This window comes from Scomber scombrus, chromosome 13 (assembly GCF_963691925.1).
Source record: "Scomber scombrus chromosome 13, fScoSco1.1, whole genome shotgun sequence".
In the NCBI taxonomy this organism is placed as follows: Eukaryota; Metazoa; Chordata; class Actinopteri; order Scombriformes; family Scombridae; genus Scomber; species Scomber scombrus.
The window spans coordinates 25982849-26008347 of NC_084982.1; the positions used below are offsets into that span (position 1 = coordinate 25982849).

Consider the following 25499-nt stretch of genomic DNA (forward strand, 5'->3'; position numbering starts at 1 on the left):
GAGTCCACATTAGTTGTACTTTAATTGAATATATAAACATGTATCTAATCTAAACAGGTCGGAATGTGATGTCTCCTTTAAGACTCCATTTCCCAGAATCCTCTGCGGCCTCATAAGTGATGTCAGCTGATCATGAGGAGGGTGTGCTAATGTTTACAACCACTGGGGCTGTCAATAAGTTTTTATCGCATTTACTGTGATTTTGTCGATATTTCAGCAACAAACGATAAGAAAAGTAAACAATGGCGCAAACTAAATGACTTCTTCTTGCATCCAGGTAAGAAAAACACATTAATTAACCTTTTTTAATGTCTTAATAAAGCAAATCTTTGGTTTAGCACTTTAGCTTAGCCTGATAACGTTGTAGTTACCTGACATTGATAAACAAGTCACTGATTAATGTTAAATAGACAGATTAGCTGCATGTGTTACCTCTCCTGTCTATGAACTAGCTTTAATATAACATTTAAACATTAGTAGTGATTGCTGACCTCTAATCTGGCTGTTAAATTGTCACTAAAACAGCAAGCTCGCAAGCTATTTCACTAGCTTTGAGTGGTTAAAATGGATCTTTATGCACTCTTAGCTGCAGGAAAATAGCATATTTACTCACTATTATAATGTGTAGTTTCTTACAGTACAACTCTACACACTCTGCTATAACCTGCAGACATCCATAGCTGATCTCACTGTTGTAAATCTCAGTAACATTGCAGTGTTTATATATATAATTCAGATTTAATGCACATTGCACACTTAATTTTTATCTCCTATGAGGGTTTATTCTGCATGTAAATCTGTGCAACATCTACATGCACATATTGCACATTTATTTTGATCAGTATTAAGGTTTATTCTGCATGTAAATCTATGCAACATCTACGTGCACATATTGCACATTTATATATTGCAGATTTACCTACACAAATACCCAATTTACTGTATATAGTGTGTTGTTTATTTTTTCACTTCCACCCTTATCTTACTATGTTTTCCCCCAACTGTACTGCTTGTGTCAATTTCTCTCAAGCAGGTATCAATAAAAACACATCTTATCTTATCTCTTATCTTAACTACACTCAGCACTAGTATTTACAGCCATGCTTGTATTTAAACACGCAGGAAAGTTCACATGTAAACACATTTTTAAAATTAATAATAAGTCTGTTGTGGTTTTGCAGTCATGTAGCATTTCCACTGCTGTTTCTTTCGATGTTACAGAAATGTCAATTAATGTCTTTATTTATATAGCGCCAAAATTCAAGGCACTTTTCCCATAGAGCAGGTTTCGACTGTACTCTTTGATTTAATTTAAAGAGACCCAAAATTCACACATGAGCAGCACTTGGCGAGAAACCTGGAGCAGAACCGAGCTCTAGGTGGGCGACCATCTGCCTTGACCGGGTGGAGTTTTAGAGCGAGAGAGAGAGCGAGAAAGGAGTAATAAAGAGGTAGAAAGGGATAGTATCTATAGAGTAACATCACTTTTGCTTTCTGTTTGCTGCAGGTTTCCGTCCACTGTGAGCCCCCCCCGGTTGGTCCTGACTCACGCTGACTGAGCCGTCATCTGGAAACAACATCTCAGTGTAAATTTGTTTGGTAAACAGGTGAGTGTTGCTATGTAGGAAAAAATGATTTAGCTCTTACAGCAGGCATGTCCAAACTCTTCCATGATAGGGGGTTCATAGACTCAACCATGCAGGAGCACACCAGGCTTCGACTCATTTAATCAGCTGATCTCAATCTGCAGACAGTTGAATGGTTGAATCGTGTGTGCGCTTTGGTTGCAGGCACACGACGGTCCTTTGTGGAATAGTTTGCACACGTCTTACAGTATTTTATCTCTTGCCTTTCACTGTCTTTCTGGTTTTTACCTGACGTCAGTGTTGATTCATGATCAGTGTGACTGGTTGTTGTCTTTCCTGTCATCCGCCATCAAGTAATGTCTGTGGTTTTATTTTAGACTGTGTGCTCTGGACACAGGTTCTTTTTTTATAGGTGTTATATCTTATTTTTTAGATACTGCAGGGCACTACTACAGTATTTTATTATTATTTATTACACATATATACACATATGTATTTGTTATGTGTGGCTGTAGTTGCTGTAAACCAAGCATCTATCTATCTATCTATCTATCTATCTATCTATCTATCTATCTATCTATCTATCTATCTATCTATAGACTATTACATGTAATGAAACAGAGTTAAATGGCTCATCACAATCACTGAATACATCTGACATCTTCAAGTTGCATTTTTTTGTCAGACCAACTATTTAAAACAAAAAGATATTCAATTGACGAAGATATAAAATAGACGGATGCATGAAATCCTTCCATTTTCAAAGCTGGCACCAGTAAATGTTTGAATTATGTGTTTGATAATGACTTAAACAATTAGTTGGTTGTGCAAATACTTTCCTTCAATTGGCTCATCGAGTAGTTGACAATGTTTCAGCCCTAATGTTCAGTCGTGCTGCCATAATTAGTTTAGTTTAGTTTATTTGGATCCCCATTAGCTGTTACCCAGGCAACGGCTACTCTAAGATAAATTGAATATCTGCAAAATAAAATAGAACATTTCAAACATCATATTTGCTTGATTTCTGTATTTTGAGTCCAATATGAGACACAGAGCTGACTGACTTTACCACAGCTGTAGTAATCTATAATCAATTCATGAGTTAATGATCTCTTAACGCTGGCTGCAGCAGTGATCCAGCGTCTCAGTTTTCATGTAACCTGACCGTGTTTTTTTTTTTTGTGTGTGTGTTCGCCCGTCAGCGTCCCGATGGAGTGGGTGTTCATCATGAACCGGATGAGCTCTCAGGGCAGCTCTGCGGCCCAGCGGAGGCGCATGGCCCTCGGTGTGATGATACTGCTGCTGGTGGACGTCATCTGGGTGGCATCCTCGGAGCTCACATCAGTAAGGACTCACCGTCACAGAACACACAGTTTACCAAAACCCGCTGATGAAAGGTGGGTTTTAATACAGGAAGACATGTTAATAGAGAGATTAGAGAAGGGAGGCGCAGATGTACTCAGTAACCAGAGTGTAGTCAGATCATCTGGGAACTTAATTATTTATTTGACTCATTTGCATCAACATCACTTTGCCTTCTCTCCTCTAATGTGGTTTATAAAATACTCAAACTAGTTTATAGTTTAAAATACTCTTTAACAAGTAAATATCACAACTGCAATTCTATTAAAAACTGATTATTATTTTAGATGTATTTCTTTTATTTATTGTTATATTAATGCAAAACAATATTATGTAGGATTGTATGTAGAATTAGTACAAGTAAACATGAGATTATGGTGACGTTAAAAACATTGCAATTACTTAAAACAAGGTCTAAAATAACCACTTTGAACAGCTGTAGTGGTGATAAAGAATCTACATTTTTAAGTCTTTTGCAGATTATTTATTTGCACGTTAAAAAGATATTTCTTAATTTAGAAAAGACAGATTTGACACCCAGTATGATAACACACCTTTACCTGCATATAATGAGTTTTACATGAATGCAAAGTGAACAAGCAGCTAAAAACTGATTCAAACTCTCCGAAAAACTCAAGACAAGTTTAACAGAATTACTTTAAATAAGAATAATGAGCAGTAGAAATACTGTTTTTACGTATCTAAATGAAGATTTAGTCACATTACTGGAACGTAAATTAAAATGAAGATGTTCAGACTGTGTTAAATATGAATAAATGGTCGAATTAGTTTGAAAGAAATGATGAAAAAGGTATTTTTCACTCCATTTGAGCGCTGGAATAAAACTTCATAAATGAGTTCACGAGTCTGTCTGTAGTTCATTGAAACTAAAGACAGTTAAAAGTTTAAGGTCATGAAGAAGTGAAGCTGAAGATTCATGATAATAAGAAGATTTGACATTTGATGAATATGTAAGATTAGTAAGTAAGTATGCTGAATGTGTTAAATTATCGATGTGTTAATGTGTAATTATTAAACATTGTAGGTGCTTTAATTAGCTGCTGAATCATTAAAATTAAAGACCGTTTTAAAATTGAAGACGTGCACTTCTTAAATGGATGTCAGCGGATTTCCTGCAGCAGCATCATTAGAAGATAAATCAGATTTAGAAGAATAAGTGTGAAGTGATGAAAGCAGCTGCCAGTGAATATGAAGCTTCTCACAGTGAAAAAGGTTTTAAATTAAAAAAATAAAGATGTGATTGTAACTACAGCCGTCAAAGAAATGTTTCAAATATCTTTACTGTGAAGCATCCGAGGTGACGTCATGCTTCTTCACATATATACAAATAACACATCAAAACATGAACATTAGAAAGAAATGAAGCTTTAACTTAATACAACAGATAAAAACAGTGATTAAACTTAAAGTGCAACAAGTTTAAAAATACAACAGAATGAGGAAAGGAGAAAAAAAGTCTTTACATAAATGACAAGTAGAGTTTTCTAATTAAAAACATGCAACGATTCCCTCAGAAATAATGTGGAGTGAAAGTATCAAGTGTTACGTTATATACTGAATACATATAAGTTGTTATTCTTTCCTCTTATGCTCCCAGGAAGAGCGTAAGAGGATAAGAGGATTAGCATCATAAGAGTTCGTCCATATTATCGGACAAACTAGAAATGTAAAAGAACACACAGAACAGTAAACAACAGGAAAATGAGGTTAAGCATATGTAAATGAAAAGAGTCCAGACCTGTGAAAGCAAACCTGCTGCTTGAAGGCCTTAAAATATCAAGACTTTCCAGCTTGTTACACACAGCTCTGAGGCCAGGAAGAAATATGGAAATGGACACAAGGATACTGATAAATTAAAAGTATTTATTGCAGTATGAACTAAACAGCTGCTATAATAATAACCCATAACCCATAAACTACACCAGCATCATTAAAATAAAGATAATCCAGGCAGGGGCCGTCACACAGCTAATAAACTAACTTCTGTATCTCCTGTTTTTCTTCTCCTCCTCCTCCTCCTCCTTCTTCTTCTTTCCTTCAGTACATCTTTAAGCGACAGGAGTACAACAAGCCGTTCTTCAGCACGTTCACTAAGACCTCCATGTTTGTTCTCTACCTGCTGGGTTTCCTGCTGTGGCGGCCGTGGAGGCAGCAGTGCACCGGCACGCTGAAACGCCGCCATTCTGCGTTTGTAAGTAGTTTAAATAAAACACACTGTCACCACACAAGGGCGCTATTCTCTTAAAGGACTAATTCACTGTTTTTTCAACCAATGTTCTTTTTTCTAAACATTTTAGATTCTGCATTTTCATAACATCTGCTGCTGCTTCAAGAAACAATGTTTTATTTGTGTTTATTGGCAATTTTTCATCGTAGCGACATCTGCAGCAGAAGCAGGAAGCTGTAGAGCACATTATAAGAAAAGTGAATTATTTTGTCTTGCTGAGCAACAGTAAGCAGATGATCCTGTTTTTTTAAGTCGACTTATTGGAGCATGTTTGAGTCCTTTTTAAAAGATGCAGCACAAAGGTGTTTTTCTACTAAATTTGTTATGCTATTAGAAATGATTGCAAACAACATTTTAACAGAGTCCAGGTTAAAAAACAGTGAATCTGTCCTTTAAGACAAGAAGTTTTATTTAAAAAAACAGTCAGGAGCCCAAATGAACATTTAAAGCATGTTTTTTCTTGCTGTAATCATTCCTCCTGTTCATAGTGACCATTAGAAGATCTCTTCATAATGAACTTAGAATGTAAGTGATGGAGGATTAAATCCACAGTCTTCCTTCTGTGCAAAAAAAAAGTATTTAAAAGTTGATCTGAAGCTAATATGAAGCGTCAGCCGTCCAAATGAGTCAAATCAAGTAGATATGATTTAACGTTACAGTGTTTTTAGTGCCAAAGTCTTTTTGTTACTATACTTCCACCACAGCTCAACAGGGAAACACTAAGAGGAGAATTTGATGTTAAAAATACTGTAAATGTGTCAGATATCACTTGATATGACTAACTCAGACTGATGAAGCCTCATGACAGTATTTATGTTAGTGTCTCTGTTATATTATATTGTATATTTTTGTAGTATTTTGAGGGTGTGGACCTCAAGAAGAAGGAAAAACAGGTTTTAATGTTCATTTGGGCTCCTGATTATTGTTTTAAAGAAAGAATTTGTCCTTTAAATGTCAGAATCAAGGTTTTTTGTATCATCTGTAAGTTGATTTTTTTTTTCCTTTTAATTGCTTCTTTCTGCAGTTTGCTGATGCTGAGGCTTACTTTGCCTCCTGCACCACTGACACCACTGTGAACAACTGTTTGGTACGTAACTAACCTGCAGCAGAAACAAACACTCAGCTACTGAGGGTGTAATGTGTGTTGAAGGCTAATCTGTCGGCATCATCATGTATCATATAAACGCTGATAAAAACAGCAACGTCCAACTCTAACAGCTATAAATGTAATGTCTGACTCTTTCTCTCTCTCTCTCTCTCTCTCTCTCTCTCTCTCTCTCTCTCTCTCTCTCTCTCTCTCTCTCTCTCTCTCTCTCTCTCTCTCTCTCTCTCTCTCTCTCTCTCTCTCTCTCTCTCTCTCTCTCTCTCTCTCTCTCTCTCTCTCTCCTCCTCTCATGCAGAGCGAGCCGCTGTACGTGCCGGTGAAGTTTCAGGACGTTCCCGCCGATCACTCAAACTGTTTAATTGGAGACTGTGAATCTTGTGAGTTACATTATTACATTACATTATCTCTTCATTAGAGCATTAGAGGGCGCTGCTGAGCTATGAAAACATGATCATACTGTTTAGAGCCAATATATAAGGAGAGTATACAGTATTTAACATGATAAACCAATCTTAAAACTTTAATAGGATTATATGAAGGATTTGCATGACTTTGATGCATTAAACACCTGATAAATGTGTCAATACAATAAAATAATCACTTATATTTAATTTTCTGTGTTTTAAGCATTAAAGTAAAAGCTCACTCCTCTCTCTTCCTCTCTCTCTCTCTCTCTCTCTCTCTCTCTCTCTCTCTCTCTGTTTCTACCTCCCAGCAGCTTCCAGAAAGCAGCGTGTGCGTTTCAGTAATATAATGGAGGTGCGTCAGCTGCCCTCCACTCAGGCCCTGGAGGCCAAACTGTCCCGCATGTCCTACCCGGCTGCCAAGGACCACGAGGCCATGCTGCGCACCGTGGGCAAGCTGACGGTCACCGACGTGGCCAAAATCAGCTTCTTCTTCTGCTTTGTGGTCAGTAGAAAGTCCGTTTTTTAAGGAATTAAAGGTGCAGTTTGGAGGATTTAGTGACATCTAGTGGCGAGGTTGCAGATTGTAACTCAATGAATACCCTGAATAAGGTGTGTTTCTCTATTAGATTTCACAGATGTTCCTAATAAACTAACTTTTTATTCTATTTTAGCTTAATTTTATTTTCAATTTTACACTTTTAATCATATTTAAATGTATCTTTATATTGGCATGTGTTGCTTTTATATCCTTGCCTAATAAAGTGCTCAGTGAGTGTAAAATACAAGACAAGACAACACAGAAATAAATACCATAAAGAAAAGTTACATATCTTCTTTCTTACTGTGTTAAAGGTGTTTTAAGATGTTATTCTGTGTTTTCCTCCTTCAGTGGTTCCTCGCTAACCTCTCGTATCAGGAAGCTCTGTCCGACACGCAGGTGGCCATCGTCAACATCCTGTCGTCCACATCAGGTGATTCTCTCGTTTCTCCCTCTCACTTAAAAACTAACATGTAAAGGAGAGATTATTATAGCTCTTTATTTATCCACATTCAGTCGATAGAAAGAATAAAACTTTCTTTTGGAGATCTGGAGACAGTTTTTACACGCTCTTTTTAGAAGAAGGGGAGGAAGGACAAATGGAAAGGATGGAAGGAAGGACAAATGGAAGGGAGGAAGGGAGGGAAGAAGGACAAATGGAAAGGAAGGGAAGAAGGACAAATGGAAAGGATGGAAGGAAGGACAAATGGAAGGAAGGAAGGGAGGGAGGAAGGACAAATGGAAAGGAAGGGAAGAAGGACAAATGGAAAGGATGGAAGGAAGGACAAATGGAAGGAAGGAAGGGAGGGAGGAAGGACAAATGGAAAGGAAGGAAGAAAGGAAGGGAAGGAGGACAAATGGAAAGGATGGGAGGAAGGACAAATGGAAGGAAGGAAGTGAAGGAGGAAGGGCAAATGGAAGGAAGGAAGTGAAGGAGGAAGGACACATGGAAGGAAGGAAGTGAAGGAGGAAGGACAAATGGAAAGGAAGGATGGAAGAAAGGGAAGAAGGACAAATGGAAAGGATGGATGGAAGGAAGGACAAATGGAAGGAAGGATAACATGTAAAGGAGAAACTATTATAGCTCTTTAGATCTTTGGAGATCTGGAGGCCGTTTTTAAAACGCTCTGAATGTAAAATGCAGCAGCGAGACTCCTCACTGGTATTAAGAAGAAAGAGCACATCTCCCTCATCTAATACATAATTGATTTTAAGACTCTTTCATTAGTTTTTAAAGCTCTCTGATCTCCTCAGTCCATATTCTTCATCCGGTTCCTCCTCTCTGTTTCACATCTTTTTATTTCATTCATCTGAACCCAAAAGTCACTGAGCTTTGTCAAATCGATCATCTATAATGACATCTTCATACAGTTAGCTTTAAGTCTCTTTAAGTTTATATTTACTATTTTAACTATTTTAAAATTATTCATATTTTTATTTTCCATCTTTTCTTTTTTTGTTATTTTTTAGCATAGCTTTATTCTCCTTTTAGGCCTTTTTAATGTGAAGCATTTGGTGTAAATGTAATTTCTTTTGTTGTGAATAATCTTATATGAAAGGTGCTACACAAATAAAATTATTATTATTATTAATTTAATATAATGATGAATAGTTTAAATTGTTCTTAAACATATTCTGCACATTTTCACCTCTATATTTATATTCTGGGGCTTACTGGAATATCTTTCAGGATTTCCAGTTAAAGTTATTTATCTTCTACTGGTCCTTTATGCAGCTCCTCAGTTCAGCCTCTGTCTATTAACAAGCTGTTTTAGTTCCTGTCTCTTTAAGAAGAGCCCACTCTGCTCTGATTGGTTATCTCCTGGAAGCTTTCCAATGCCAGCTTTCTTTACTTCTTCTCAATAACATCCCTTCCTACGTAAATAAAAGTCTAACTCCGTTCTTTTGTCTCTTCAGGTCTGTTTACGCTCATCTTGACGGCCATTTTTCCCAGTAACAGCAGCGACCGTTTCACCTTGTCCAAACTGTTAGCTGTAGCGCTGAGGTAAGTGTTGAATCAGAGTGTTTACATGTTTACATAAACAGCTGGATATTGCTGCTCAGGTTACACTTCAATTAAGGTGACAGAAACAGACTCAAAGTGTAAAAGAACATGCAGGATCTCAGTGAGAGAGTCAGTGTGGATTTATACCTTTAATAAAATGTTAGTGTAACTATTATATATCTGTGAATTGGCCTTGACGTCTCTCTCTCCTACTACTCAACGGGTATTTGAGATGAGAGACCGTCATGTCCTCACACAGAAGGTGCAATCCACTGTAAGTCAGAAGTCTTTATCCCCCGACTTCCAATTTAAATGCGACTCCCGTGCATCTGCTCAGGAAAACATGGACGCCTGCAGCTAACTGATATTTATACGGGCGAGTCTCTGAACTTCACAAGCGTCTACTGAGCAGCTTCACACTTCAAAAAGAAGAGAGGAGAAGGATCGTAGCTAGGTTACGCTCACAAAGACTTCTGTCAAACACAAATCAACTGAGTGGAAATAGCAAATTATATTAAAAAAAAAGTTGTTACAGCACGTTTCACTACACAAATACTACAGATAGTAAATGGATGAAAAGGTCACTCTGCTTGTCTTCTTCTTTTTTTTTTAGTACAATTGATCGAAAGACAGAAAAAACAACATATTTTAATGATGTTTCTATTGCAGGAGATGGATATGATATTTCTTTCTTCCCTCATTAAAGTCGAGGTTTAATAATAGTCTTGTTTTACCTGCTTTGTTCACGTCGTATCTCTCTGCTTTAGTATGGGAGGCGTCGCCCTCGTCAGCCTCTCCAGTATGGACAACCACGATGAGAATGGCGTCACAGGTAACTACTCTGTCACATCATCACAGATTTAACATTTCTTTAATGCTTACGTACTGTTCAGGGTCTAATTTGAGTCATTTTTACATTTGAGAAAAGAAATTTAGAGAAAAAACACCTTAAAAACTTTTCTTTTAATTGATCATTTGATGACTTATCCTCATTTGACCCAGAATATATAAAAAAAAATGGAAATACTTGATACTGATGGAATCATATTTATCCAAAAAATTAAATATATAATATCATTAATTTAAAGCATAATGTTCTCCAGTGTTATGTGACATTGGATTATTATATTGTGCGATTATAAATATTTTTTCTCCATCAATAAAAAGTGTTAAAACTAAATATTACACTCTCTTTGCTCTCTGGAAGCTTCATTAAGGATTAATGGTGTGAAGAATGATGAAATGTGAGCAGTATGTAAATGGCCTGTACTTATATATGAAAGAGTTAATCCTCCTGAATTAAATGACAGAGTTTTAAAGCTTCTTTCTAAATGTCTTGACGTTGAACTCTCTCCTCTCTCTGAAGGCTCTCTGTGGTCGCTGGCCGGTGCGATCCTGTACGCCGTCTACATCGTGATGATAAAGAGACGAGTGGATCGGGAGGATAAGCTCGACATTCCCATGTTCTTCGGTAAGCAGATACTTGGTTCAATTGATCAATCATCAATCAGACTTTAATTGTATAACATTTTTCATACATAGTGATATTATATTAATCATTACATAATAAATACATTCAATAAAATGACTCAATAAAAACAGGAAGTGAGGAAACCAGAGGTAGAATAAAAATTAAAAAATTCAGAATAACCAAATAAAACAAAATAAAAGATGATAAAAGATTCATGAACTATAAAAGATGAATAATATAATAAAGTAGTAAAACCAGTAGTGTATGCTGGGGTATTAAAATGAAAATTAAAAAAATAAGAGAATACAATAATAAACCAACTAAGAGAAGATGTGATGAAGTAAAAGAAGATATAAAAAGTAGGTTTTAAAGAAGGAAATCAATCTAGAAGAATAAAATAAAAATGGATTTAAATAAATGAATAAAATAAAAATAAACATAATCTGGAGAAATTTAAACGCAGCAAAGTGGAAATAAGTCAAATTAGAAGAGCATCAATAAACTATAAATAATAATTAAGTAAAACAAGCAACATGAACGAAAGGATATAAAAATATGTTGAGAGGAATATTAATGTAAGGATAATAAACCTGAGTGTGATATTAATTAAATAAATAAAATGAGAGTTAAATTAAAAGCCAGATTATAAATGTAGGTCTTAAACTTGCTTGTAAAGGACCGTAGTAATATCATATTCAGCCTTTAGTTAAAATGATCCTCCTGTGTGTCTCTTTCAGGGTTCGTTGGTCTGTTCAACCTGCTGCTGCTGTGGCCCGGCTTCCTCCTGCTTCACTATACGGGCTTCGAGGCCTTCGAGCTCCCCAGTCAGTTGGTGTGGACGTACATCCTCATCAACGGCCTCATCGGGACCGTCCTCTCCGAGTTCCTCTGGCTCTGGTGAGATCCTGACTCCGTGATGTGATCGGGTCACAAATCTGACTCCAGAGTTACTATTTCAGTTTTTTTGTTATTTACTTTTTATTCATTTTTCTTTCAAGATACAAAACAATGTAAATGCACCAACTGGGCATAAAGCACATAACAAGGCAGCTTTATTTATAAAGAGCATTTCATACCCAGGGGGAACTTTACATAAAAACAAACATTTAACAGTAAGAATTGGAAACAAAAAACATAAAAACACATGCAATTAAAAAAATAAATAAATAAAGGATAAAAATTGGAAACAATAAAACATACAATTTAAAAGCAAGAAAACCTTATAATAATAATAATAAGAAGAAAAAGAAAGTACAGAAAAAGGGGAAAAATAAGAATAAAAACTAGACTAGAATAGAGCATAAAATATGAGTTTGCAGCATAAAATAATGATTTGTATTAAAGTCATTAAAAGGACATATAGTGCAAATGAAAGATTAAAATTGAAAGTGCTTTAAAAGATGCTCAATCATCATAAGCACAGGAAAAGAAAACAGGTATTTATCCCACTTTGCATTTTATAGTCCGTTCAGATCACCAAGGTTGTGCATGATTTTAAGATTTAAGCATATTTCCTTTTTTAAAAACAGCTTCCAGGATCCCATGAACATCTCTCTAAAGTGGAACCACATATCGACATCCAATTTTACTATTTCATAAACATATTTAGACACTTTTACACAATATCAATAACGTCTGGTTTCTCTCTACAGGGGCTGCTTCCTCACTTCGTCTCTCATCGGGACTCTGGCTCTGAGCCTCACCATCCCGCTCTCTATCATGGCCGACATTTGTATGCAGAAGGTTCGTTTCCCGTCTTTCAGCTAGTCGAGCGGTCGTAGTTTGAAGTAAGATTCATGTCGGTGGTGTTTGTTTGACGACGGCCAGGCTCCGGTTGTTACAGCGAGCAGGACTGCAGAGAGAAGAGTCTCATTCATTTCAGTTTGTTTAAACGTCGCTGCTGAAATGTTTGTAAATGTTTGTCGTGTTAGTTTCAGTCAAACTGTTAAATATTTGATCCAGTTTGTCGTGTTTTGTAGTGAACTGGGTTTTATTGAGTGCTGTATACTTATCATATTACACAAACATCATTAAAGTCGACTTATTATTGTAGGAAATGTCTCTAAAAGTCTTTTTGTGTGTGTGTGTGTCGACAGGTTCGTTTCTCGTGGTTATTTTTTGCCGGGGCGGTTCCCGTCTTCCTCTCCTTCTTCATCGCCGCGCTCTTATGTCACTACAACAACTGGGACCCGGTTCTGGTGGGTCTGAGGAGAGTATACGCCTTCATATGGAGGAAACATCGCATTCAGAGGTACACATGATCATTTTATTCATGAAAAAAAAGAAAGGTGGATTTAGCATTTAACTCTCAAAAGTGAAAGATGTGGTATCAGTAGAGTTCTGCAAAGGCCTAAAACTGAGACCTTCCCTTTATTTTGAGTGATTATTATTATTATTATTTATATGATTGACTTTGAAAAGGTTTTTTCACACATCGTGTATCTACTTGCAACATGATGCACATTAACACAGATGATCGGTAGAGTCAGTCAGTTAGTACGAGAGGTCAATTTAAAGACATTAAAGATAAAAATAAGAGAATAAAATAATAAAACCACTAAGAGGAGATGTGATGATGTAAAACCAGACACACAAAGTTGGTTATGAATAAGAAAAAAAAGATTAAAAAGGGAAGATCAAGTAGTAAAAAGGAGAGAAAAAGAGGTAGAATAAAAATGTCAAAGATTCAGATTTAATAATAGAAGATTCATAAAATGTTATAGATAAATACTAAAATAAAGTAGTAAAACCAGTAGTGTATGGTGGGGTATTAAAATGAAAATAAAGATTTTAAAATAAAAGTGAATAAAATAATAACTAAGAGGAGATGTGATGAAATAAAACAAGATATAAAAAGTCAGTTATGAAGAAGAAAATAAAAAAAGAAAGAATAAAAAGGGAAGACCAAGTAGTAAAACAGGCTAAAAACAAATGAATAAAAGAGAAACAAAATATAATAAAATATAATAGATGAATAAAGTAGTGAAGCCAGAAGTGTAAGGAGGAGTATTAAAATGAAAATAAAGAATTTAGGGGAGAAAAAAGAGAGAATAAAATAAAAGAACAACTAAGAGGAGAGTAAGAGGAATAAAACAAGACATACAAAGTAGATTATAATGAGGGGGGGAAAAAGAAAGAATAAAAAGGAAAAACCAAATAGTAAAATGGGATAAAAGAAATTAATAAAAGAGAATTTTTGTATTTAGTAAAATTTTAAAAATATATATATTTTATGAGATATAATAAAGGATTATTAAAGTATAATAGATAAATAATAAAATAAAGTGAGTAAAGCTTCACTCATCTTGTATCTACTGGCAACACATGACGCACATCAACACTGATGATTGGTAGAGAGTCAATGAGAGAAAGAGAGAGAGGGGTAATTTTAATATTAAATTACCGTATTGGCTGGTATATAGGGACAGCCTGAATATAAGATGACGGATAAAGATACAAACACACTTTCACACTCTCGTCCTGCTGGTAAAGTTTCTCTGAGGAACTATTTAAGTCGAGTCCTTGAAGCTTTTTTTTTTTTTTTGTCTTGTAAAGGTGAAATAATATTTAATTAAAACCATTAAAGCAGAACATAAGTCTCAGATTTATGCAGCTCGTCTATCAGTCAGTCAATCACACTTCCTCCTGTCAGGCTGTTGGAAGTGTTGACGTGATTTTGTCCTTCAGGTTAAACTGAGCTAATGAAACACTGACTATAAAAGAGCTTTTACATTAGCTCGGGTCGGTCCACTTTAGCTGCGCTGAGCTGAGCCAACCCTCAATGAAATGAGTCGTCTCATAGCAGGAAATAACCGCTGACGACCCCCCATCGCCCCCATCGTCCTCCTCAATCAGGAAGAATCAACTCGTGTGTCGTTGCTGAAGAACAAAGAGAGATCTCTCTTTTGCAGCAACTTATTTTTTTGTGGTTTAACGTTTAGTTTCTCTCCTGCTGTCCCTCTTTATACTCAGATATCTGCCTTATTTTAGGGTCTTTTCACACCTGCATTTTTTTTAGTGTGGTTAAATCAAACTCTGCTTTATTTTCCACCTTGGTGCGATTCATTTGTGCAGATATGAACACAGTAAATCACACTCAGGTGCAGACCAAAAACAACTAACCCTAAACCCTTTTTAGAGGAGGAGTTGGTCTCAGTCTGGTCCAAAACGAACTCTGTAGCAGCGCTCGACCCACCGAGACACGACCCGCTGTCAGGATCTAATTAAAGATTTTAGAAAAAGTTATACTTGAAAATGTCGGGTGGAGATTATCGGCTGGGCTTGTGTTTTTAATTATGGACTTTGGAAGTTGAAGTGAAATAAATATGTAAAAACGTACTGGGAGTAGGTTGTGAGTAGATTAAGAAACAGAATAACAGATTTAAAAAATGGTTTAAATTGAGGATGGGGAGGATGAAGAGTTATTATCATTATTATTAGAGGCTGAAAGGATAAACTTAACATGTCTCACCTAAGAAAAACATAACAATGACTTTGTCTCTGTTTTATTGAAGCCAAAGATTAAAAAACACTCATTTCCAGCTTTTTTTTTTCTTTTTCTGGTTTCTACATCAGTTATTAGTCATCTTTCAATTGGCTCTGTCTAGCATCATGTGTGGTTACTGTGGCGATTGTGACGCCATTGATAAAATAGTAGGGAGTAGGTGATGAATAGACTGAGAAACAGGACAAAATATATATTTTTAAATGGTTTAAATTGAAGATGGGGAGGATGTATAGAGATTTAAACAAAAGAGTTATTAGCCAGGATAAACTTAACATGTCTCACCTCAATAAAACATAACTATTAGAGCTAAAACAGCCACTTTGTGCTGTTTTATTGAAGCTGGAGGAAAAGAAGGGTTTTCCTGTTTTATATTAACTACTGCAGAATAATCTTATCAGAGAAACCACATTACTGTTTAAACCACTAAAACACTCATTTCCGGCTGTCCTTTTTTTGGTTTCTATATCAGTTATTAGTTATTAGTCATCTTTCAATGAGCTCTGTCTAACATCATGTGTGGTTACTGTGGCGATTGTGACGCCATTGATAAAATAGTAGGAAGTAAGTGATGAATAGACTGGAAAACAAGTTTATTGGTTTGAATCAAAGATGGGGAGGATGCATAGAGATTTGAGTTATTACTATCATTGTTATTGTTATTATTAGAGACTAATAGGATAAACTTGTCTCACCTAAAGAAAACATGACTATTAGAGCTAAAACAGCCACTTTATGCTGTTTTAATGAAGTCAGAGTGAAAAAAAAGGGTTTCCTGTATTACACTGAATTATCTTATCAGAGTAACAGTCATTTCCATCTGTCTCTTTTTGGGTTTCTACATCAGTTATTAGTCATCTTTCAATGGGCTCTTTCCAGCATCATGTGTGGTAACTGTGGCGATTGTGATGCCATTGATAAAATAGTGTAAACACAGTCTGTTATGCCTCATGGATGAAAATGCAGCTCTGAGGAATCAGGACCAAATCTGAAGGAATTTACACTCAAATCTGAAGGAAGGAAGGAAGTGAGAAAATGTCTTTAAACTTAGAGCTGCTGAAGTTTTAAATGTTTCTCTGTGTGTGTGTGTGTGTGTGTGTGTGGTGTGTGTGGTGTGTGTGTGTGTGTGTGTGTGTGTGTGTGTGTGTGTCCCATTTAATAATTGACCTTAACGCTGACAGACACTTAAAGTCTTTCTCTGCTGTGACATTTTTACAAGGACAATAGATCCGATCCATTTGTAGCTCAGAGCCTCGCTGAGTTAAGTCAGTAATCAGATGTGAACGCTCCACTGAACATCCTCTCTCTGCGGCGGCGGCGGCGGCGCTTACGCTCTCCTTTCTTCTGTGGATGCTTGTACCCGTTCGCTGAGGGATGATTATAATAATGATGGTTGTCACGATGATGACTGTGATGATGATTGACACCTCCTCCTCTTCCTCCTCTTCCTCTCTTCCAGACTGCCAGAAGACAGCGAGCAGTGTGAAAGCCTTATTCCTCTACACACCATCTCCCCGAATGAAGGAAGCTACTGTTCGTGATCCAACACAACACACACAAAGTAAATCACTCACTTCTTACTGGTGTTACTGGTGTGTGTGTGTGTGTGTGCATGTTACTGTTTGTGTGTGTAAATGTGAAGCAGATCTGCAACAGTTACTCGATTAATCAATGCACAAAATATGAATCTGCAACTATTCTGATAAATGATTCATAGACAGAAATAAATCATCGTCAATAACTTAATTATAACAGTCTCGTAGTCCAGGATAAGAAAAATCCCCCAAAAAACCCACAACATTCATAAAACACAGCTATATCAGGGCCTCTATAAGGGGAAACTTCTAGCTTCATAACACTAAAACAAAGGTTTTTTAATGCCACAATAATCACAAATATATATAAATGTAAAATTTAGGCTACGATTTACTACATTGAGCACTTAAAATACTGTTTCATATGAATTAATCAAAAAACGTGTGACAGCTTGTATCTCATGAGCATTTTTCAGCGCTTGATATAATAAAATATAACCTTGATATATATATTTCTTTCTTTTCTCCAATGCTCTGTAGTTTATAGCACATTTTTAAGGTTTCGTACGGAGCTTCAGGAGAGAAATAGAAGAAAAAGTTAATATCGAGGCCAAGTTTTACGACATTGAGCAGTTTAAATGCTGTTTCATACGAATTGACCAAAAAACATGGGAATGAATTGTATCCTGAGCACATAGTAGTATTTCAAACACTCGATATAGTGAAAAGGTGCACTTGATTTTTTTATTTTCTCTGTGACTGCTCCGATGCGTGTTTCCTGACGTCCAAGATGACTTCCTCAAATATCTTGTTTTTATCTGATCAACAGTCTCAACTCAAAGATATTCAATTTACCATCATAGAGGAATAAAAAAAAAACAGAAAATCTTCACATTTAAGAAGCTGGAACCAGAGAATCTGAACTTTTATTCTTAAAGAAAAAAAAAAAAACTCAAAACGAATGAATGAATCAATTATCTAAAACGTTGTTAATTAATTTTCTGTCCATTGATTAATCAAATCAGTGAGCTTCACAGTCCTTACATCATTATAACATCCTCTATCTTTAGATTTAAATGAAGAAAAACATCATCCCTCCCAAAAAAACTTAAACTTTTAAAGAAAATCAAATATATTTAATCAACTAATGATTGCACCTCTAGATTTAAATAATAATGTAAATGCTGGCTGCGTCATTAACATAACTAACATCATTAAAATCAATGAGTATCTTTGTTGACTAAGGATAAGCAGTTTGGAAAATGGATAAATTAAATTATTTATTTTTATGTAGCTTGAATATATTTTTACACATAGAAGATGTTAAAGGTTAAAGTTTATCATGAAGCCATTCAACACATTAACAGGAATAATTACAGCTGTTATGTTCTCATATATAGGTTACATAAGATCATAATAAAGTGTGATTGTGATTGTACTTTCACTATAAACGTGTCAAATCTAAAGAAACATGAACATACAGTAATATACATTTGTGGTTCAAAGTTTAGTATAAGCACTAATTATAAAGTAATGTAATTAGTGTTGGGTCAGAATATGAACTGTATGTAAGTTATGAAGGTTAATAAGGGATCAAATGAAAGCGTGTGATGTAAAAGGAGTTTCTCTGTTGTTCTTCTCAACTCTACTGAGCTTTAAAAACCTTTTTCCAACCCTCGAATTTCACTTTCAACCTTGTTTCTAAATGCAGAAGCTTTTATAATCCCTCTGTTTACTTCCTGCAGATAAACAGTTAACGTTAGCTGGTGAACATAGTGAAGCGTTTAGCTGCTAAATAGTCCGATATTTCCCTCAGGAGACGATTTAAAAAAAAAAACAACAACTAAAAGTTAGTGAATATTAGACTAATGCTTATATAGAAAGATGCATAGATAGATAGATAGATAGATAGATAGATAGATAGATAGATAGATAGATAGATAGATAGATAGATAGATAGATAGATAGATAGATAGATAGATAGATAGATGCATAGATAGATAGATAGATAGATAGATGGATAGATAGATGGATAGATGGATAGATGGATAGATGGATAGATGGATAGATGGATGGATGGATGGATGGATAGATAGATAGATAGATAGATAGATAGATAGATAGATAGATAGATCGATAGATCGATAGATCGATAGATAGATAGATAGATAGATAGATAGATAGATAGATCGATCGATAGATAGATAGATAGATAGATAGATAGATAGATAGATAGATAGATAGATAGATAGATAGATGCATAGATAGATAGATAGATAGATAGATAGATAGATAGATAGATGCATAGATAGATAGATAGATAGATAGATAGATAGATAGATGCATAGATAGTCACTTTATTGATCCTAATGGGAAATTCAGGTTTCCAGCAGCTCAATTTAAGCCTGAAAAGTAATAAAGAAACGAACAAAAGACAATAAAAAGAGGTTTAAGAGTAATAAGCCAATAGATATATAAAGAAAAAACAACATATGTAATGTCTAAAAATAAATAAAGGATACTAAAGTCTTATATCTTATCTTTTAAAAACACATGAGCTAATAAAGTGCAAGTAAAAGTCTGGTTAAAGTCGATTTAAACCAAAAACCAACTGAAAGTGAGTGAATATTGGACTAATGCTGATGTAGATTCACGTTGTCTAAAAGTCTAAATAAGTAATTCTGTGTTAACAAACTACTTTATAAGAAAAATGAGGTAAATAATAAGTCAGTATTTTATTTTCAGCTTGTTTCACTGCCCCAAAAAGCACGTAAATGAATCAGCTTTAATGATGACCTGTGTAACAGAGCTCATGTTATAATGAGACTTTGTGGCTGTGTCTCTTGTGAACATCTGTCATGCGTTAGTGGTGACGCCCTCTCTCACTGTTTGGACATGTGGATGATTAAGAAAGACAGAAGATGAGCAGGACAGGATGATCGTCACGTAAATATTTTAAAAACCGACAGAACCGCAGATCGGCCACCCACACTACTCCGTCGTCTGCTCGCTATTCATTCAGAGGTTTTAGTCAGAGGTTTTTTCTTTCCTCCTCGTCGGCCTCACAGAGGAATTTACCAGCAGGGACGAAGAGAGAGAGAGATTTTAAAACTCAGCATGTGGCGTCTAATAGAGGCGTTTAGTGGAGAATGAAAACAGTTTAATTTTAAGTTAAACTTGTCTGCTGAGTAAGTCGTGTTTAACGGAGGAAGGAGAGTTTATATCTGTCACATTTAAAGAACAACACACAGAGAAATAAAGCTTCTTATATTTTTATTATTTTATTATTTTGTATTATTATTATTTTATTATTATATTTTTTTTATTTATTATTTTTTTTATTTTGTTTTATTATTATATGTTTTTATTTATTATTTATTATTTTGTATTATTATTATTTTATTATTATATATTTTTATTTATTATTTTGTATTATTGTTATTTTATTATGTATTATTTGTGTTATGTTTATTTTATTATATACTAAATTTACAATTTTTATACTATTTTTATTTTATTATTTTATTTTTTCTATTAATTTAAAATGTCAATACTACAATATACTGTAACAGTTTAAAATTGTATCACAGGCTGCAACTAATGATTATTTCACAATAATTCACTCTTTTATTACTCGTCTCAGTTAATTTGATTATACAATTTTAAAAAAAATACAACAACAACTTATTATTATTATTATTATTATTATTATTATTATTTAAATTTGTACTGTAAATATTATTGATTTATTTGAACTAATTGCTGCATTAATTAATGGTTATTATGTTGTATGACTGGCTCAAACACCTCATCAAATATTTTTAGTAAGTAAACATAAGTAAGTTAAAAAAACAAACAAGACACTAAAGATTATTTCACTATAATCACTCTTTTAATATTTGTCTCAGTTAATTAATTCATTGCTTTATTTTTACACTCTAAACACCCATCAGGGATACATCTTACATCTTTAGTTTTGCTTTTGTACAATTTAAAAAAATGGAAACCTAAAATATTCCATTTATAGGAATATAAACAGAGAAAAGCAGATCTTTGTGGACACAGTGAATATTTATGTTATAATGATGAATAAACAGGATGTTATAAACAAGATAAATCATTTATAGCCCCAGATCAAACAACAAAGGCAAAATCTCTTCAATGTTTAAATGATTTGGGTTTATTTAATATATTTTTTTATTATCTACACTGACATAAATAAAACTGTAGTGAGGGGGAATAGTGAATCCTTTATTTATTTTATTTTATTGCCTTTTATAGATGTCAAAGTACTTAATGCTTCAGTTTATTTGGCTTTTTTTTTTGAGAAACACAGTAAAGAGATGTGAGGAAATGAAGAAGAGATGTAGAAAAAGGGGCAGTGACACTAACTTAACATTAACCTCGAGGTACAAATTAAAAATTACACAACAAATTACAAAGAACAAATAAAATACAGCGCAGGCAGAGGCAATAAAAAAACCAAAAAAGTGTTAAAATAAACAACATTAACATACTGGAATGAGTCACTTGAGCCATTTTCAGTATTGTTGGCTTCATCCAGCTGTTAGAGAAATAAATTACTTGTTTTTTAATCTTCCTTACAGTTTATTATCAGTTAATTGTTATTGATCTGTAGATATTCTTTTATTTATTTATTTATTTATTTGTATTTATTTATTGCCAAACAAACATAAACATACAATACGAAGAGAGAAAAAAGGAACAAACAAAAAAACAAACCTGGATAAAACATACAGACAATATTTACGTGTGTAAAAGAAAACACGTACAATAAAATGATAAAGACATCACACCTGGAGGAAAGAGAAAAAATAAATAAAAACAAGAGAGAAATATATAAATAAATAAATAGATAATAATAATAATAATCCTGAGAAATTCATAATATTCATAGTGAGTTTGTTTTCTAGTGAAATGTGTTTATGGATTTTCTAGTTTTCCAGTTCATGAGGATGGTTTTGTTGTTGTTGTTTACTTAAGTTATTGTTTGTGCTTATTGATGATCTGTATATATTCTCCTCCAGCTCCACTTTTCTCATCCTGTTTTCTCTCTCTCTTGTGTCCGCAGGAGGCCGAACCTCGTGGATCGCGCCGAGCGGACAATCTGGAAGCTTTTTCAGAGACGATGAAAAAACTACCGCAGTGCCTACAAATATTAAAAAGCTATTTATTTTCTACAGTGTTGAGACGAACCATCCATTTCTACACCACGCTCGACTGAGGAGCTGTTTTTACTTTACTTCATGGTACTCGAAGTGCTGGACTTTATCAGTGATTATTTACTAATCGTGTCATATGACCGGATGTGATGGTACGTGTTGAATCCGAACACTAACAAAAAGATCTGAATCAGAGCAAAGCTTCTCTCGCTGACGGCAGGATATCCTTGAATTTACACACAGCAGCGACTGTCACTAATTTCAACACCTGCGACTGTTGAAACGAAGGCCATCTGGAGCCGCATCGTGCTCATTTTCACTGTTTCTCATGTGCGATTCTTCTTTTTTTCTTTTTTTTTTTTGTGCAAATCGTCCTTGTGACACATCTGTGTGACGAGAATCAGAAACTCAGTCCGAACTGTTCACAGTGACCTCCTTCTGTGTGTGTGTGTGTGTGTGTGTGTGTGTGTGTTAGGAGATATTTTTCACCTCCTTTAGGCCTCCAGGTGACACTAACATGGTTTAATATTTAAACTAAAGCTGTATCTAATGATAATTAGACCAATAACGGTTAATCTTAAGAAAGAGTTTTGCCTTCAAATTGTCAGAAAATAGTGAAAAATGCCATATATCATATTGAAATTACTTGTTTTATTGAACCAAACTGATCAAAAATCCAAAGATATTCAGTTTATTATCATATATGAAGAAGAAAAGTATCAAATCGTCACATTTAAGTATCTTTAACAAGTTAATTTTGGGCATTTATTGCTTTAGAAATAGCTAAAAATGATTAAATGATTATCAAATTAGTTGCTGGTTAATTTTCTGTTACACAATAAATCGGTTAATCGACTAATCGTTGCAGCTCAAACAGAAAATATCCTTCAAGTTTTTTCCACAATCTGGAACTTCAAGAGTCAAATAAATCTTTATCAGTCTGACGTTGTCGGACGTTAACATTAACGATTTCCCGCCACACGTTAACGTCGTGTCCCGTTCCTCCTGACAGCGCTGGATCATGAAGACAAACTGTGATCTCTCTTTTTTTGGGTTGTTTTTTTTTTGTTGTTTTAATGATGATGAATATGAACTGATGATAAATAAATAAATAACTAAATAAATGAAACCTTCCTGCTATAAGCTACAAAAACCGCCTTGCTGCAATAACGGTCGTCTGCTCAGAAAACGAGCGGTCTCCTTTTTTGTCAGAAATCGTTGTAAATACTGTAAACAGTCGACATTAACACGAGTATTTCATGTTTGTTTTGTTTGTTTGTGAAAATTTCAGATGACCACTAAAGATTCACCTGCTCATATTTTTCTTTTTTTATATTTCATGTATCATTGTGTAAACGATTACAGCCAAATTTAACTTGCAAATGAGATTATATATATATATGTATAAATATATATATATGATTCTTATTTTCAAAAGAAAAGAAACAAAAAAAAAGATTTTATTTACCATGTTTTTTTTTTTTTTTTTGTGATTTCATGTTTAAACACTAAAGCTGAAGGTGAATTAGTTCAATGTTGTTCCTCTTCATCCTGTTAAATGTCATCTTTTTTATTATTAGAGTGTTTTTTTCCAGCACTCATCGCTGACTGGACGCGTGAAGTGAAGTAAATAACCTGCCTGTGAGGGTTAGATTAACAGGTTGAGCACTTTAAGTGAGACACATAAACTCGTCTACTTCACGTTCATTATTTCATTTTTCTTTTTAAAAAGCCGTCCCACCTTTCCTTTCACGGTTTTTCTTGATGATGATGATGATGATGATGATGATGATGATGATGATGATGACTTTACAGGTGGTAATATTTCCATGTTGTCTGCAAAGACTTCATCACTGGTGCTTGTGAAATCATAAATATGATTTTTTTCTTTCTCAGGTACTTTGTCTTGTTTTTTTGTTTTTTTTGTTTATTTTTTTACAATCTGAACCAATTTCTTTGTCTTTTAAGTGTCATTAATTAATTTTGTTATACATGATCTTAAAGAGGAGGAGAAAAAAAGCTGTAATAGAAACTTCTCTCTGTTATCAACTTCAGCTTCTTGTAATTATCTTTTTATTTTGCAAGCCTGTTTTCATAGTTACACTGCACTATTAAAACATCTTTTTAAAATCTGTGTTTTAAATGCTGTTTTTCTGTCACTACAGAAAATCACTGTAAATGTCCTCATGTGTCCAAACTGTGTTTATTTCCTTGAGATTATATCTGCATGATGTATTTTCTCTGTTATCTTCAGTCCGTGTCGTCTAATTAACGGGGTTCGAGCCTGAAGGGTTGAAACTTTATTGTTTTTGTTCTGTTTTATTATTTTTCTGACGACGTGGGCGCAAATTCCTGTGAGATGGTGAAGCGACAGAGATGAGATATGAGCCCATTAATTGGAAGTTGTGTGCAAGTGCTGCCCAAGAAATATTTATTAATTTATTTCTGTTATATATTGGGACTATGTAGAGTGTTAAACATCATCACCATATAGGTCATTTTCATCTGCAGTACCTTCAGCGGGTCACAATAAAAACATATAACAGCACAGTAACAAACAATACAAAGCAAAACACACACACACACACACACATGATACAAAACTACACACAATGTCTACAAATTAAAAGGAAGATTATTTGTGTTCATGAGAAGTCGATGAAATGAAATGTAGAGTTTGTGGTTACAGAGCTTTTAGCAGAGTGTTTAATTTGGTCTGATGGGGGCGCTATAACAAAACTGTTATAATTGTTAATCATGTTTTGGCCCATAACTTTTTCAAACCGTAAGTCTCACAAACAAAATTATTTTTTTCCTGGATTCTCTTAAACTGAAGGTCCGATTGCTACAAAGTTTTCTGTGGATCAGTATTGGACCAAGCTTTGAAAACCGTGCATAAAGTTGATATCTTATGTAATTTTCAAGATATTGATCGTTGAACTGAAAGGGTGTGGTTCAGCACATAAATAAACCAAAGTCAACAAACGCTGGGACGATCATCACAAAACTTGCAGGACATGTGAACCTGAAACCTATCCTGACAATTTCATTCAAATCAACCACTAGAGGGTAATAGTTGTAGTAGTACTAGTGGCACGTTATAACACAGATTTAGACTATGAATCAGAAATTTTCTGTCCATTTATTACACAACTCACATGATGATTTATAACTATGTTGAATCAGGTGTTAGGGTTAGGGTTATTTTGTAATTTTTCAATAGGGGGCGCCACCAGCTCCAAACATGTGGGTAGGCTAAGTGTAAATTTGGCCATAAATCAATAACAAATTGTCCAAATATCACCAAACTTGGGGGATATTTTCAATTTAACTTTTGAAGCTTTTCGACTTCTAACAGTCTGTGTTGGATTGAACCCTGAACTCAACGCTCGCAGCTTTATTTTATTACTATAAAAGTGGGAAGGAAAAATTAGATCAATATTTGCATAACTGCAGGACGTGAAGCGCTTTTTACTCTTTGGAAAAAATTTTGTGAATGAAAGAAGAACATGTCGCCTTATACGGAACATTTAGAGGTGTTGATTATTCTAATAC

General features: G+C 34.5%; 1 protein-coding gene across 2 annotated transcripts; it reads left to right on the top strand.

Moving 5' to 3' along the window:
• Positions 1 to 145: 145 nt before the first annotated feature.
• Positions 146 to 24040, top strand: LOC133993473 (solute carrier family 35 member F5-like). Of its 2 annotated transcripts, none has more exons than XM_062432462.1 (16): positions 146 to 277; positions 1508 to 1607; positions 2789 to 2930; positions 5011 to 5160; positions 6221 to 6283; positions 6597 to 6678; positions 7017 to 7210; positions 7598 to 7679; positions 9164 to 9251; positions 10019 to 10083; positions 10618 to 10722; positions 11460 to 11619; positions 12375 to 12465; positions 12819 to 12973; positions 16686 to 16787; positions 21854 to 24040. In XM_062432462.1, the coding sequence occupies exons 3-15, from the start codon at positions 2796 to 2798 to the stop codon at positions 16765 to 16767; spliced, it is 1452 nt and encodes a 483-aa protein (XP_062288446.1). In that variant the 5' UTR covers positions 146 to 277; positions 1508 to 1607; positions 2789 to 2795; the 3' UTR covers positions 16768 to 16787; positions 21854 to 24040. The 2 variants fall into 2 exon arrangements, with proteins under 2 accessions (XP_062288446.1, XP_062288447.1); XM_062432463.1 differs by having other exon boundaries at positions 7020 to 7210.
• Positions 24041 to 25499: the final 1459 nt, after the last annotated feature.

Coding starts and splice junctions, on each gene's coding strand:
- LOC133993473 (XM_062432462.1), top strand. CDS start 2,796: ATGGAGTGGGTGTTCATCATGAACCGGATGAGCTCTCAGGGCAGCTCT. Junction 7,680..9,163: donor CATCCTGTCGTCCACATCAG/GTGATTCTCTCG, acceptor TTGTCTCTTCAG/GTCTGTTTACGCTCATCTTG. Junction 12,974..16,685: donor AGGAAACATCGCATTCAGAG/GTACACATGATC, acceptor CCTCTCTTCCAG/ACTGCCAGAAGACAGCGAGC.